The following is a 15,637-nucleotide window of genomic DNA, read 5'->3' as shown; positions in this document are numbered from 1 at the left end:
ATTTTTATTTGCATAAATGTTTTGTAGATGATCCATTTATACAGCCCATCTGGGAGGAGTTGTTTTTTTTTGTAACAATGTTTAGTTTTTACTTATTCTTAATAACATTGTGCTGGTCTTCAGACTCCTAACCAAGCCCCAAAGTGTCAGATGAATACACGCGTTTACAGACCACTGCTGGCTCCCGTTTGTCTAATCTGTCTTTTCATATGCAGGGAATGGGGGGGGGGTATCATTGGGTGTTCCAGCTAATCTCATCAACAGGGCTAAACCTAGAGCTTCTAAGTAAGTTTTTAAAAGGTTTTATACTGGATATTTAGATAAGTATCTGTGCATATTATTCTTTATAGTAGTGTCTAGTACATGCAGTTATATGAAAAATTATGTATACCGTCCCTTTATTTTAGAAAAATATAAAATTTAAAAGAAAAAAATAACACTTAAAGAAAATGTACTAAAAGACTTTGAGATTTTTTCTTTTATACATAGAACACAAAATGGAAAACGGTCATGAAAATCGTGTGTAGTTACGTCACTGTAAATGAAACCTGCCTGTGTTGTATGGTAGAACTTTGCGCTATAATCCATAGCTCTCAGTTCCACTGCAAACAATACCAATTTGACACCAAAAGAAAACTATTATTGAATCTTTTCCCAAATGTTTTCTTTTCCCAAATGTTTTCAACTGTTGTTTTCCAGAGTATACAAACTCTTATTGCCAATTTATATGGGGGGGGGGGGGGGGGATGGTGAAACCCTGAGGTTTTATGAAAGTACAGAAAATCTACATAGGGGACTTTCAGAACCCAATAGTTTTATACATTTTTCTTAGTAGTTTAAATAAATTATAATCCACACCCAAAAAAGGATTGTTACTTAAAGGGACACTAAACCAACATTTTTTCTTTCATAATTCAGATAGAGCATGACATTTTAAGCAACTTTCCAATTTACTCCTATTATCAATTTTTCTTCGTTCTCTTGATATCTTTATTTTAAAAGCAGGAATGTAAATCTTAACAGCCAGCCCATTTTAGGTTCAGCACCATGGATAGTGCTTACTCATTGGAGGCTTACATTTACCCACCAATAAGCAAGCATAACCCAGGTTCTCGACCAAAAATGGGCCGGCTCCTATGCATCACATTCCTGCTTTTTAAATAGAGATAGCAAGTTAACAAATAAAAATTGATAATAGGAGTAAATTAGAAAGTTGCTTAAAATTGCATGCTCTATCTGAATCATGAAAGAAAAAATGTGGGTTTAGTGTCCCTTTAACTACACAGATCTCTTCAATATATTTTTTTCAGTGTAAAGAATATTTACTTTGATGGGTAGGCTTGCCAGGTGTCCAGTAATAGATATAAAAATGCACATGTAATTGATTAAGTCTGATGTGAGTATATTGCTATTATAACCACTGGTCTGATTTGAGATTTATTATGGGCATGTGACCTGAAGTATAAAGTGGTTATATAACTGACATGGGCTTCAAAGCAATGTGTTTAATATGGTAATATGGCTAACATGGGATTCTTGGACATGACTGATCAGAGATTTGATATGGCTATATAACCAACAGAGGCTACTAATAATTGAGTATGATCTGAGGTCTGTAGTTGACTTGATCATGGATCCAATATGAGGTCTAATCATGAACTTATCTACTACTCCTCCCTGATAAACCTATTGCCATTCAGTATTTTTATGGAGTAGCTAGCAACCGTACAAAAGGAAGATACCCATGGTCTAAACTAATCATGACAAAATTAAATTACAGTTATTTATATTGATTCCCCATGCCAAAAAAATCATGTTTTTTTCCAACATTTAGTTGTAGATATTTTTTTTTTTTTTTTAAATATGTCAGTCTTCCATAAATGGCTTTCTCACAGAGCTTTTGCAGTGGATGAGATAAAATGATTTTGATTCATTGAGCCCATTTATATTCTGCTAGAGCTATTGAAGAGGGTGTGAAGTGCATTTCAATTACTTCCAGTACCCACAGTGACCTTGGATGCAGATACATTTTTTGTTAACATAGAGATTGTTATTTGTAGTCCTGAAATTTCCATTGACAAAAAAAAAAATGAAAATCAGAGAAATATTTGGCATGGTTAAAAAACTGAAAAAGGCGATTTATATTAACAGATTGTATAATCTATATACATATTTTGAAATAAATTATTTGTGATCCAAGTCCATGATCACCTTTGGCTAAAGAACACTTAGAATCTTGTTACCGTGGATATTTATCCGCAGCAGTTACTGCATAGATCAAAACCATTGATCCGCGCTTCCTATTAAGAATCCATTCGGATTTTAAACATGTAAACAAAGACAGTCCTTCCCCATTGTTTAAAACCACAAACTAATTATATTGTTTGTATCCTTGATGTGATTTAGTAATGATTAAATTTCATCATCTGATATAATCAGCATCATTTTTTCATTCTGTTTCTTTTTCTTGCTGGTGTGCCCGTTGCTGGCTTTGGCAGTGGATTGTCCATTCTGTCCTTGCGTTTTTTGCTCAGCATCCTGCATAGATTGTTGGGTGTATTGCTGGTATGTAGGCGAGAAGTTGTGGATGGCATCTTGAACAATATCATGGGGGCTCATGGTTTCCTTCAAGCCGCTGGATATGCTCTGCATTGGCGCAACACTTGCAGCTGTAAAAGAGACAGTTTTCCATCAGTCACAAAATTAATCATCTGTATAGCATTAAAATTACAAAACAAGGGGTCACCATCTAAAAGTTAGAGGGTAGCAGATTCAGGAGAAATTTGAGGAAGCATTTTTTTTTTTTTTTACAGAAAGGGTGGTGGATTCATGGAATAAACTTCCATTTGAGGTGGTAAAAACAAAGACTGTAAAGGAATTAAAAAATGCCTGGGACATGCATAAGGCGATCCTAAGAAAAAAGTAATATGTAATATGGGTAGACTTGATGGGCCTTTGTGGTTCTTATCTACCGTAGGACACAGCTAAAATGCCCCTCCCTCTAATTATGGGTGCTGCCATTTTGGAACCTAGGTTATACTGCACTATACTGTGTTTAGTGTTTAATGTCCCTTTAAGAGTAACAGTGAGTAATCAGAGGTGAGAAATATGGTTATGTAGGTTTAAGCTTCCCTGAATATGTGGGTTCTATTGAATTCTTGAAACGAAACTGAAAGCTATTGGAATGTAATAAAAAGGTATATGTAAGTCATAATTAAATTTAATCATAATTTAGGACAGGGAAGGCTAACTGGTGACCCTCTGTACTAGTAGATATATATATATATATATATATATATATATATATATATATATATATATATATATATATATATATATAATTTGATTGTTTTTTTGTGTGTCTGTATTCAATAGCCTCAAATCTATATGGGGTCCTTAAGGCTTCAAAAATATTGATCTTTGCCCCCATGGGTTGCTATCACTGATTTAGATAGACTGTACAATTAAAAAGAATCACATTTTACTGTGATTTGTGCACACATTCAGGGTTGGCTCTATAATAGGACCAGGTAGGACCATGAAACCTAGGCAGCATTTGGCAGAGGTGAGACCATATTCTTGGTAATAGAAATTACACTCATATGGGGTCATCAACTAGGTATTAGCAGGCTCCTGTGTGAAATGTTATTCTGATTAGCTTTTATCTTTGAGACTGCCGACTAGGAATGGGTGAATGTTTTGCAACATTCGAAAAATGAAAATAATTTTAACACATTTGTTTGTACAACATTCTAACAATTGTTTGAATGTAATAGTATTTCTGATGCTCTCTTTAAATGGAATATTTGAATTATGCAATATTACAAATATATCAATTTGAATGTTTCTATTTCTATCTATTATTTATCAAATTTACTAAATTCTATACCACATGAACTATTGAACTTTTGAATAGTATCAAAATATCGAATGTGGACATTTGATCCAATTATAAACTTTCGAAAACTAAAGTAACATTCGAAAACCGGAAATAACATTAAATTACTGAATTTTAATGGATTTTCATTCTTATCAACATTTGATTGTCCAAACAAAATGTCCACAGGACTATACTTTTAGGACATTCGCCCATCTATACTTCTGAGAATTCAGAGTATGAAGAGATAGGGGGGATCATTTTGTTCTTGAGCACAATGTTCTGAGTCAGCCCTGCTCCTGTTCACATATGTATGCATATATACTGTAATGTTACATCTATGCACTTTTTATCTGCAAGTACTTGGCCCATGCTGTTCAGAGGTTCCAGGTTACTGCTGTTTCTGGTCACATGGTCTAAGGGACAGGAATAAGTATCATTTGAAAGCAGCAATCACTCAGGGATGGGAGGAGCTTTAAGTTAGTGAAAAAAGGGAAATGTTGGAGTGCTTTTTAAATGATATTAGAAGTATTTTTGCAACATTTGTGTTTGTAAAAATACTTTGAAAAGCTTTGTCTGTGTTTGTGATGTCACAGCAAGTACTTATAATACGCACAAGTGAAAGACTCGCATGCGTCGGCACTTAAGAAAAAGTTGATGATATATAATGAATGATGTATAATGTATAATGAATAAATGCTTTTCATAAAATCTGAAATGTGCAGCTGTGCATTTTAAATTAATTTCTATTTAATCGGAAAATGTAATTTTAACACTAACGACCCTGCAATGCTTTGTGGTTAACCTTTGCAAATGGGTTAAACACATAGTTAAAACACTGGTCCACAGCAGACATGGCTTCTCACATAGCAGCAGCAGTCACGTGACCCAGTTGTGTGACTATGATTGCCGATTATATCAGCAGCAGTTTGTGGGGTCAAACACATGGCATTGCAGGATCGTTAGTGCTAAGATTACGTGCAGTAACGCGCATCTAATTATTAAGAATAGTGGCTCAACTTTTATAGCGAAAGCCTTAAAGGGCCTTAAAATTTCATGCTCTATCTGAATCACGAAAGAAAAAATTTGGGTTCAGTGTCCCTTTAACTACATATGGCTCCTCCTTAACCTGCCTGTAGTCCACTTTGTTCTTTTTAGAAACGACAACAGGGTTGTTGGCAGATCCCAACTGTTTGATATCACTGTTCACTTTGCTGTAGCTCGATCTGCCAAATGTAGTGAAGGCACCAAATGATATGTCCACAGCACGTACTTTATATTCATCTTTATTAAGGAATCCTATCCAGAAATGCAACGTTTCAGGTAGTACACCCTTAATCATGCCATATAGCACTGTTCACAAAGTCTCTATTTATAGCAACCTAGGCCTCATAATCACAATGTAGCAACACCTGACTGTAATTAAAGGGACAGTCTACACCAGAATTTTTATTTATTAAAAAGATAGATAATCCCTTTATTACCCATTCCCCAGTTTTGCATAACCAACACAGTTCTATTAATATATGTTTTACATCTGCCATTACATTGTATCTAAGCATTTGCAGACTGCCCCCTTATCTCAGTGCTTTTGACAGACATGCAGTTTAGCCAATCAGTGCAGATTCCTAAATAACTCCACAGAGTGAGCACAATGTTATCTATATTACACACATGAACTAGTACTGTATAACTGAAAAACTTTCAAAATGCTCTGAGCTAAGAGGCGGTTTTCAACGGTTTAGAAATCAGTTTCAGCCTACCTAGGTTTAGCTTTTCAAAAATACCACCAAGGGAACAAAGCAAATTTAATGATAAAAGTCAATTGGAAAGTTGTTTAAAATTTCATGCCCTTTCTGAATCATGAACGTTTAAATTTGACTAGACTGTCCCTTTAAGTTGCTTACAATGTTAGCAACACAGATCAACATACACCATCTAGTGGTTAACTACAGGTTACATACTTCACGATTCATACCTCCTATTACTAGGGGACATTATAACTTATATAATGTCTAGACATTGCTGGTTTCCATTCATTGAAATGTAGTGAAGTCACTGACTGGCACATATTGCACAAAAGGTGTTTTGTTTTGAAAAACAAAACATTAACTATTTTTTTCCTAAGTGGATAAAGTTATGGCCTGGAATTATAATTAATTAAAAACTTTCATGATTCAGATAGGGCATGCGATTTTAAACAACTTTCAAATTCACTTTTATCATAAAATTTGCTTTGTTTTTTGGTATTCTTTGTTGAAAGCTAAACCTAACTAGGCTCACATGCTAATTTCTAAGCCCTTCATCTCAAAGAATTTGACAGTTTTTCACAGCTAGAGGGCGTTAATGTGTGGCATTATAGATAACATTGTGCTCAAACCCGTGGAGTTACTTATGAGAGGGCACTGACTGGCTTAAATACAAGTCTGTCAAAAGAACTGAAATAAGGGGGCAGTCTGCAGAGGCTTAGATACAAGGTAATCACAGAGGTAAAAAGTATATTAATATAACTGTGTTGGTTATGCAAAACTGGGGAATGGGTAATAAAGGGATCTTTTTTTTTTTTTTTTTTTTTTAAAAACAATAAAAATTCTGGGAGTAGACTGTCCCTTTAAATATATTATTTACAGTTTACATATGTACTATCTTTAAGGTGAAAAAATGTATTTCATAGTTCTTCCCCTTTTCCTTCTCATCCACTTCCCTATTTTTGCATCAGGTTTGAATGATACCAGTTGATTTCCTACAATTCATCTTTATGTAAGCAGAATTGTCAATCATTTTTTTTTATTTTTGGATAAAGGAAACTGTAGAATATTTCTATATGGACAGAAGATTATAAAAAAAAAAAAACATCATTAATCAGCTTTGCTAAACATTTACCTGTTGAGTTTTCCTTCTTCTCCCGGTAAACCTGGCATGTGAATGCGTAGCGCAAAGCAATGGCAGCAAATAGCATCTCAATGCAGATGATAAAGTTCTGGTAACCCGCTGCCACCGTCCCAGCACCAACCATGCTGTTATTGATGTTTTGAGCTTCAGGAATTACACCATATCGCTCCAGTATAGCTAGAAGCATCCCTGCAGAAAAGAAACAGGTTATGAAATACAACTAGCAGTGCATGTGAAACTTAAAGGGACACTAAACCCAAATTGTTTCTTTAATGATTCAGATAGAGCATGCAATTTTAAGCAGCTTCCTAATTTACTCCTATTATAATTTTTTTCCTTGTTCTCTTGGAATCTTTATTTAAAAAGCTGGATCTTAAAGCTTAGGAGCCGGCCCATTTTTGGTTCAGAACCTAGGATATGCTTGCTTATTGGTTTGCTAAATGTAGCCACCAATAAGCAAGCGCTATCCAGGGTGCTGAACCTAAAATGGGATGCCTCCTAAGCTTTACATTCATGCTTTTTAAATAAAGATAGCAAGAGAACAACGAAAAATTGATAGTTGGACTAAATTAGAAAGTTACTTAAAATTGCATGCTCTATCTGAATCATTAAATAAATAAATTTGGGTTTAGTGTCCTTTTAAAAGGGAACATTAAAGTGAAGGTAAAGTTTAGACTTACTGAAGACATCAATGCATTTCTAAATATTACCATAATGTAATCGCTACATTTATCTCTACATTACAGCAATAGTTTTAAAACAATATACACTTTTAAATCCCTACCGTTTATGTGCTGACTCCTCCCAGCCCCTATTTCTGTGTTCTCTGTTTTGTGACGCATAGAGCGGTCCCACCCGCTCTCTACGTCTCTCAAATGCGCGTTCCCTATGCTGCCTTACATTGCGCATGCGCTAATCGCCAATTCAGCTTTCATGTGCGCATGCGTTAATCTGCAAAGCCGCTTAGGATTCCTATCTGTAAGGGATTACCATCTGCAAGTAAGAAGCAACGGGAGCGCGCGCTGTTTTCAATCAGAAGAAAATTTTAATAGTGCATGCGCAGATTAAAAGGGGCGGATGACGTGGCGTGACGGTCGCCTAACGGCCGAAATTTCAATTGGATTAGATCAAAATGTGATCGAAAGTTAAAAAACAAAAAATACGGGTTGAATTTGTGGATGTCTTCAAATCGGTTTATAAAGGTGATAACTTTATTTCTACAAAAGTATATAACAAATGATGAATGAAACTTATATTGATTGTACACAAAGGATGCTATACTTGATTGAGATTAAGCGAACTTTACCATCACTTTAATGTTATTCTACCAACATATTGTCAGGAATTTATAGCATAAATATATACAATAATGAAAGCATGCATTTTATAACTATCAGAAACTTTATAGTAAAGCAACATGAGGTATTTAGTTTCAATAATCGCTTCCAATTTCCATTAAAACAATTGGCATTGGCTTCAAAATATTTACTTAATATTTAAAAAACAAACAAACTATATACTAACCTTGCCAGAACGACAAAAAGATCACTGCTTTGATGGTGAGAAACTTTAAAACAGGTTCAAATGGACGGAGCAATTCTTTGGTAGCAAAATAAAAGAGAAAAAGCGCATAGAGCGCCAGACTGACTGAGAAATTGTAGATGATGGTAATGTACAGATACCCAGTCTGAACACTGCGAGGAAAAGGAAAATACGTATCACACAGCAATAGATGAAGAATAGTTATATATATACAGAAATGGCACTTCTGACTTGACACTGATCTCATGAACCAGACCAATGTCACATGTGTATGGACACAAGGTCCACTGTACAGCCAGGAGCGTAAACGCAAAACACGGTTTCAATGGAATAGATCCGCAGGGTAAAAACGTCACATAGGTAAGAAAATAAGTACATAGATATAGGAGAAAAAGATGAAAAAGGAACATGAAGCCCACAATTTTTATTTCTTGATTTAGATAGACCATACAATGTTTTTTTTAATTCAATTTACTTATTTTATCGAATTTGCTTCATTCTCTTGATATCTTTTGTTGAAAGGCATACCTAGGTAGGCTCAGCAGCTGGGAGCTAGCAGCTGATTGGTGGCTGCACTTATATGCCTCTTGTCATTGGCTTATTGATGTGTTCAGCTAGCTACCAGTAGTGCATTGCTGCTCCTTCAATAAAGGATACTAAGAGAATGAAGCAAATTTGCTAATAGAAGTAAATTGGAAAGTTGTTTAAAAATGTATGTTCTATCTGGATCATGAAAGAAAAATGTTGGGTTTCATGTCCCTTTAAGGCTGGATTTATGTCATGGGTGCCCCTAGAACTCTAAACTTACTTTTGCCAGTAATGTCAGGAGTACCTTCATGTCCACTCACACCACTGCTTAAAAGGTTAATTAGTACAACTCCTGATTGGCTGTAAAGGTCAGTAAAGCATTAAAGGGACATGAAACCAAATTTTTTTCTTTAATGATGATTCAGACAGATACGCAATTTTAAACAACTTTCCAATTTACTTATATTATCTAAATTTGCTTTGTTCTCTTGGTGTCCTTTGTTGAAAAGCATACCTAAGTAGGCCTAGGAGCTGTCGATTGGTGGCTTCACATATATACCTCATGTTTTAACTAACCCCTGTGCATTGCTGTTCCTTTAACAAAGGATACCAAGAGAATGAAGAAAATTAGATAACATAAATCTTGATTTTGTATAAAAATAATTATGCTAGAAAGGCCAACCAGATATTTAATTTGCAGTATTGGCAGCATTTTGATAACCTATGGTACAACATTCGCTTTTTGGCCTCTTTAGAGATAGTGTCAAAAGCACACTTTTTTATACAAAAGCAAGATGTGTTTAATGCACCTTTTAAAATTAAGATAATAGTCAGAATATTGTAAAGTTTTAGACATTTACAAACCCCAACATAATATTATAATGATAAATCCAGCTGTGATTGATCTATATGAATAAAGTAACAGTAACTTTGTGAGCAATATTTAAAGAATTTGCACAAGGAAAGTGGTACAATAGAATATCTTACAATAAACAAATAAAATCTACTCTCCTATAGATACCTGAGGGCTATGTCAGGGAGCTGAAAATTAACAGATTTAGGAACTAGCTGACTACATATTTTAAAGAGCCAGACAGGTTTTTTTTTTGTATACAGATATATGCAGAATGGGCCATCACAAATAAAAAAAGTTTTGCGGTTTAAGAGTTCTACTTTGGCAATTTAAATCCTTATCATTGTAAATAACTTAAATAAATAAAAAAAAAATTCTGCAACATCCTTTTTTTCTAATATTTTACAACCATCACGGTCATTTAAAAACATATCTTACTTAAAGTCCCCATCGCGGTATTTCCCAAAAGCCTGCAGGATAATCGTGACGACGGCCATGATTGGTTTGACGATACAGAACTGGAGAGTAGCCTATAAAAAACATGGTGGAGTATACATAAGTTTATAGAAAGTGGCCTATTCATCAAAGCTTTGAGATACATGGAGATATACAGCAAAATCTCTTAAAAAAAATTGTGCTTAGTTTCCTTTTAATCTTTCATGATTCAGGTAGAGCATGCAACTTTAAGCAACTTTCAAATTGACTCCTATTATCAATTTGTCTTCATTCTCTTGGTATCTTTATTTGAAAAAGCAGGAATGAAAGTTTAGGAGCTGGCCCATTTTTGGTTCAGCACCTGCTACATTTAGCCACCAATAAGCAAGCAGTACCCAGGTGCTGAACGTAAAATAGGACGGCTCCTAAGCTTATATTCCTGCTTTTCAAATAAAGATACAAAGAGACTGAAGAAAAATTGATAATAGGAGTAAATTAGAAAGTTGCTTAAAATTACATGTTCTATCTGAATCATGAAAAAGAAATTGGGTTTAGAAACCCTTTGATGAGACTCATAAAATGAAGGTTTGAAGAAGTTGGTTATTAGTTGAAAATTCCCTGGTATTTTATGGGTGGGTGTGTTCTGCTCTGATCTTTTTGGGGTTTAAACTATTTAGCGTAGGAGAGTCTTCTGTGGAAAAAGATTAGTTAGGTATAGTTTCTTCACAATTAAGGCACCTGTAGACCTGGGGTAACAAATCTTTGGCACTAATGTGCAAAGTGGCACTAAAAACAATATCGCCTCTGAACTACCATCATATTGGTTGTAATGGCTTCAATTGTAAATACATGTGTTTTATGTGCTTTTTAAAAGTACTACAACATTTTTTTTAAATCTTGCAATAAATTAACATACTGGTCGAGTGTGAACAGTTTATAGGTAAATTAACATCCTGCTTGCTGCAATTGCTTTTCAAGCTCTCCACCAACATTGTTTAGAGTATCTTTTCTATTTCTAATTGGTCTCAGCAGAGATAGCATAAGAAGTCAAGGGGGTGGGGAAAAATTTACAAACACATACAGGAGGGATTGAGGGCCCTATTCCCGTGGGAACTTACAATCTAGAAGGGTAGGAGGTTGAGAAACAGGAGGTTAGGACTGCAATATTTGGAAAGATGTTAATACAGAGTTAGATGAGGAAAATGTTAGGTAAGTAAAGTTAATTTATTATTGAGATAGGGGATAGGCTTCCCTGAACAGAAAAGTCTTCAGGGAACATTTAAAGGAAGAAAGATTAGGGCAAAGCCTGACAGCACGAGGGAGAGTGTTCCAGAGGGTAGGTGCTGCACGAGAGAAGTCCTGCAGTCTAGCATGAGAGGAGGTGATAGTTGCGGATGCAAGGAGCAGGTCATTGTTGGATCTTAGTGGACGGGCTGGAGTATACTTGTGTATTAGAGAGGATAGGTAGAGGGGAGCGGTGTTGGTGAGAGTTTTGTATGTAAGGGTGAGAATTTTGAATTTAATTCTGCTGTGAATGGGGAGCCAATGAAGGGACTCGCAGAGAGGTGCAGCAGATACAGATCGACGGGAAAGGTGGATCAGCCTGGCAGAGGCATTTAGGATGGATTGAAGGGGGGAGAGGCGGGAAAGAGGAAGGCCAGCGAGTAGGTTATTGCAGTAGTCAAGTCGGGAGTTAACAAGGGAGTACAATATATCAGTTTTTTGCTTCAAAACATATATATACATAATCCAGAGAAAGTGCATTCCCTTAGATGATTAGTCAGCCACTGGGGCGCAATCTGTAACAAAATACACAATAGACGCAGGGAGATAGACACAGCACTCACCGGATTTCAGATAAAGTTAAAACATCACCTTTATTTCATCACCATTTCAGCTCCTCTTTATTCAATGGCTATTCTGAAGGACGGCAGTGTACCAAACGTCTAACAAATCCCACATATATACTATTATATGTTTGGTACACTGCCATCCTTGTCAGAATAGACATTGAAAAAGGTGTCAATAGAGGTACTGAAACGTCTGGCTGAAATGGTGATGAAATAAAGGTGATGTTTTAACTTTATCTGAAATCCGATGAGTGCTGTGTCTATGTCTCTGCTTCTATTGTGTATTTTGTTACAGATTGCACCCCGGTGGCTGACTAATCATCTAAGCGAATGCACTTTCTCTGGATTATATACACACACACATACACACACACTGTGATCCACCTTTCCCGTTGATCTGTATCTGCTGCACCTCTCTGCTAGTTCTGGGTTGGACCTCCTTTTGCCTTCAGAACTGCCTTAATTATTTCTGGAAACATTCCTCAGAGTTCTTGGTTCATATTGACATCATAACATCACGCACTTGCTGCAGATTTTTCGGCTGCACATCCATGATGCAAATCTCTCGTTGTACCACATCCCAAAGATGTGCTCTATTGGATTGAGATCTGGTGGCTGTGGAGGCCATTGGAGTACAGTGAACTCATTGTCATGTTCAAGAAATCAGTTTGAGATGATTTGAGCTTTGTGACATGGTGCATTATCCTGCTGGAAGTAGCCACCAGAAGATGGGTACACTGTAGTCATAAAGGTTGTAACGAGTGGTTATTTGAGTTACTGTTGCCTTTCTATCATCTCAAACCAGTCTGCCCATTCTCCTCTGACCTCTGACATCCACAAGGCATTGTTGTCCACACAACTGCCGCTCACTGGATATTTTCTCTTTTTCTGACCATTCTCTGTAAACCCTAGAGATGGTTGTGCGTTAAAATCCCAGTAGATCAGCAGTTTTTTAAATACTCAGACCAGCCTGTCTGGCACCAACAACCATGCTAAGTTCAAAGCCACGTAAATCCCCTTTCTTCCCCATTTTGATGATTGGTTTGAACTTCAGCAATTCGTCTTCACCACGTTTAGATGCCTAAATGCATTGAGTTGCTGCCATGTGATTGGCTGATTAGCAATTTGTGTTACCAAGAAATTGAATAGGTGCACCTAATAAAGTGGCCGGTGAGTGAGTGTGTATATTGCCACGGTGCTAACAGACGTTAAATCCAGCTTATGTGTAGAGAAAGCACTCAATGGACTTCGTATCGATGCAAAAATAACTTTTATTCCAAAGTCATAATGTTTCGGGTACTGGACTGGTCCCTTTATCAAATGATACACTTGAGAAAACAGTAAGCATACCGTCCCTCACCAAACCCCACCTTATATACCTATAACATATTAGTAAATAACACCAATAAACCAATAATACCTCGCCCCAAGTGAAACAATGCTGGTTTTGCGTGCACCACCGCAAGCCCAAAAGACGTAGTGACGTCATCACGGTGCAATGCACCAGATACGTCAGCACGCCCTGGGAGTGGGCGGTGTCGTGAGTGACAGCTGTCACATACATCCTATAGCCCATAGGCTTATACAAATATCAATATATCGATAAGCGTATTTGAGAACAAGAAGGCTCACATAGTGCACATAAGGGGCTAGTACACAAAAACAAAAACATATCATATATACATAGCAGATTGGACACGTTTCATCATCAGCCTATACTGGTATATAAATACATGAAAGACTATAGTACTGCATCATGTCTGATGAGTATGGTAGAAAACATCAGAGAACATAGTGAGAGTTCATCAATATGTATAATGGAGTTACTCTTCAGCAGATAACTTATAATATAGTCCGTGCCTGGACAAAATCATTAGGTTCATATAAGACCATCTTCAGAGACTAGTGGTAGAAGGGACTGAAATCCAAGTGGATGTTAAGGCCCTTTGGCATTATAGTATCTAAAGTGTAGATCCATTTGGTTTTTCTCCTCAATAAAGTTTTATCCCAGTCACCCCCTCTGGACATAGGTGGTATATGTTCTATTAGTATCGTTTTCAGACTTGCAGCACTGTGTTTCTTTTGACAAAAATGTCTGACTACAGGTTGCTCAGAGTCACCTTTAACAATGGCTTCCCTGCTCGCACACCTGTGATTGGCCATACGGTCTCTGAACGATGTTACTGTTTTCCCGATGTAAAACAGGGAGCACTGGCAAATGAGGATATAGATGACATGGTTACTCGTACATATCAAATCGATGATTGATCTTATATCTCTGGTTCGTATGAGGGTGCTGGAATGAGGAACCCCTCAACATGCTATTGCATGTAACACAGTTGCAGAATTGAAAGCAGCCTTTCTTGCTTGACTGTAGCCATGTAGACTTACAGTAGCAGTTCACTGGATCGGATTCCACCAGAATATCTCTTAGGTTACGTGCTCTTCGATATGCCATCCTAGGGGGTTCCGTATGTTGAAAAGGTAGGGACTTCTCCACTTTCACCAAATCCCAACGTCTCCTCATTGAGGAATTGAGTATCCCATAGGCAGTATCGAATGTTGTCACGAAGTTCATCCGATCCTTGTGGCTTTACAGTTGTAGTGATGAATTCATCCTGTGTGTGTTCCAGCACTCTTTTCTTGGTCTCAGTCACCAAACTGCCATCATAGCCTCTCTTTATGAGTTTCTCCCCATCATGTCCAGTTGTACACTCATTATAGAGTTATCTGTATCATTTCTTATGACTCTGGTGAGTTGAGATGTGACTACCCCCTTCTTCTGATGATATGGATGGCAACTATGTGCCTCCGAAAGCGAATTCCTATCCGTAGGTTTGGTATACAATGATGTGCCAAACCTACAGTAGTCGCCTTCCCTTACTTTAAAGATATTGAGATCTATAGACTCTAGGGAGAATTCAAGTTTAAATTTTATAGGGGATTCAAGTTTATTCAGATTGTTCACCCAAGTAATACCAAACCTACGGATAGGAATTTGATTTTAGAGGCACATAGTTGCCATTCATATCATCAGAAGAAGGGGGTAGTCACATCTCAACTCACCAGAGTCATAAGAAACAACACAGAGAACTCTATAATAAGTTTACAACTGGACATGATGGGAGAGAAACTCAAAGATAGGCTATGATGGCAGTTTGGTGACTGAGAATAAGAAAAAAAATGATGGAACACACAGGACGAATTAATCTCTACAACTGTAAAGCCACAAGAATTGGATCTGATGAACTTCGTTACAACATTCGATACTGCTCTGATGGGATACTCAATTCTTTAATGAGGAGACATTGGGATTTGGTGAAAGTGGAGAAGTCCCTACCATTTCAACATACGGAACCCCCTAGGATGGCATATCGAAGAGCACGTAACCTAAGAGATATTCTGGTGGAATCCGATCCAGTGAACTGCTAACGTAAGTCTACATTGCTACAGTCAAGCAAGAAAGGCTGCTTTCAATGCGGCAACTGTGTTACATGCAATAGCATGTTGAGAGGTTCCTCATTCCAGCACCCTCATACGAACCAGAGATATAAGATCAACCATCGATTGACATGTACGAGTGACCATGTCATCTATATCCTCATTTGCCCGTGCTCCCTGTTTTACGTCGGGAAAATAGTAACATCGTTCAGAGACCGT

General features: G+C 36.8%; 1 protein-coding gene across 2 annotated transcripts in view; it reads right to left on the bottom strand.

The window, feature by feature from the left end:
- Positions 1-2,138: 2,138 nt before the first annotated feature.
- Positions 2,139-15,637, bottom strand: part of TMEM184A (transmembrane protein 184A) — a 62,248-nt gene continuing 48,749 nt past the window's right edge. For both annotated transcript variants that reach the window (XM_053695003.1, XM_053695004.1), the window contains exons 6-9: positions 10,131-10,222; positions 8,294-8,463; positions 6,761-6,958; positions 2,139-2,669 (exon numbers count right to left, since the gene is read on the bottom strand). In XM_053695003.1, the coding sequence (XP_053550978.1) occupies positions 2,413-2,669; positions 6,761-6,958; positions 8,294-8,463; positions 10,131-10,222 (717 nt within the window). In that variant the 3' untranslated portion in view covers positions 2,139-2,412. The remainder of the gene's footprint in view (positions 2,670-6,760; positions 6,959-8,293; positions 8,464-10,130; positions 10,223-15,637) is intronic.

The sequence above is a fragment of the Bombina bombina genome, chromosome 11 (assembly GCF_027579735.1).
Source record: "Bombina bombina isolate aBomBom1 chromosome 11, aBomBom1.pri, whole genome shotgun sequence".
In the NCBI taxonomy this organism is placed as follows: domain Eukaryota; kingdom Metazoa; phylum Chordata; class Amphibia; order Anura; family Bombinatoridae; genus Bombina; species Bombina bombina.
The sequence above is the reverse complement of the archived record's forward strand: the minus strand, read 5'-3'. Positions and strand labels throughout refer to the sequence as shown.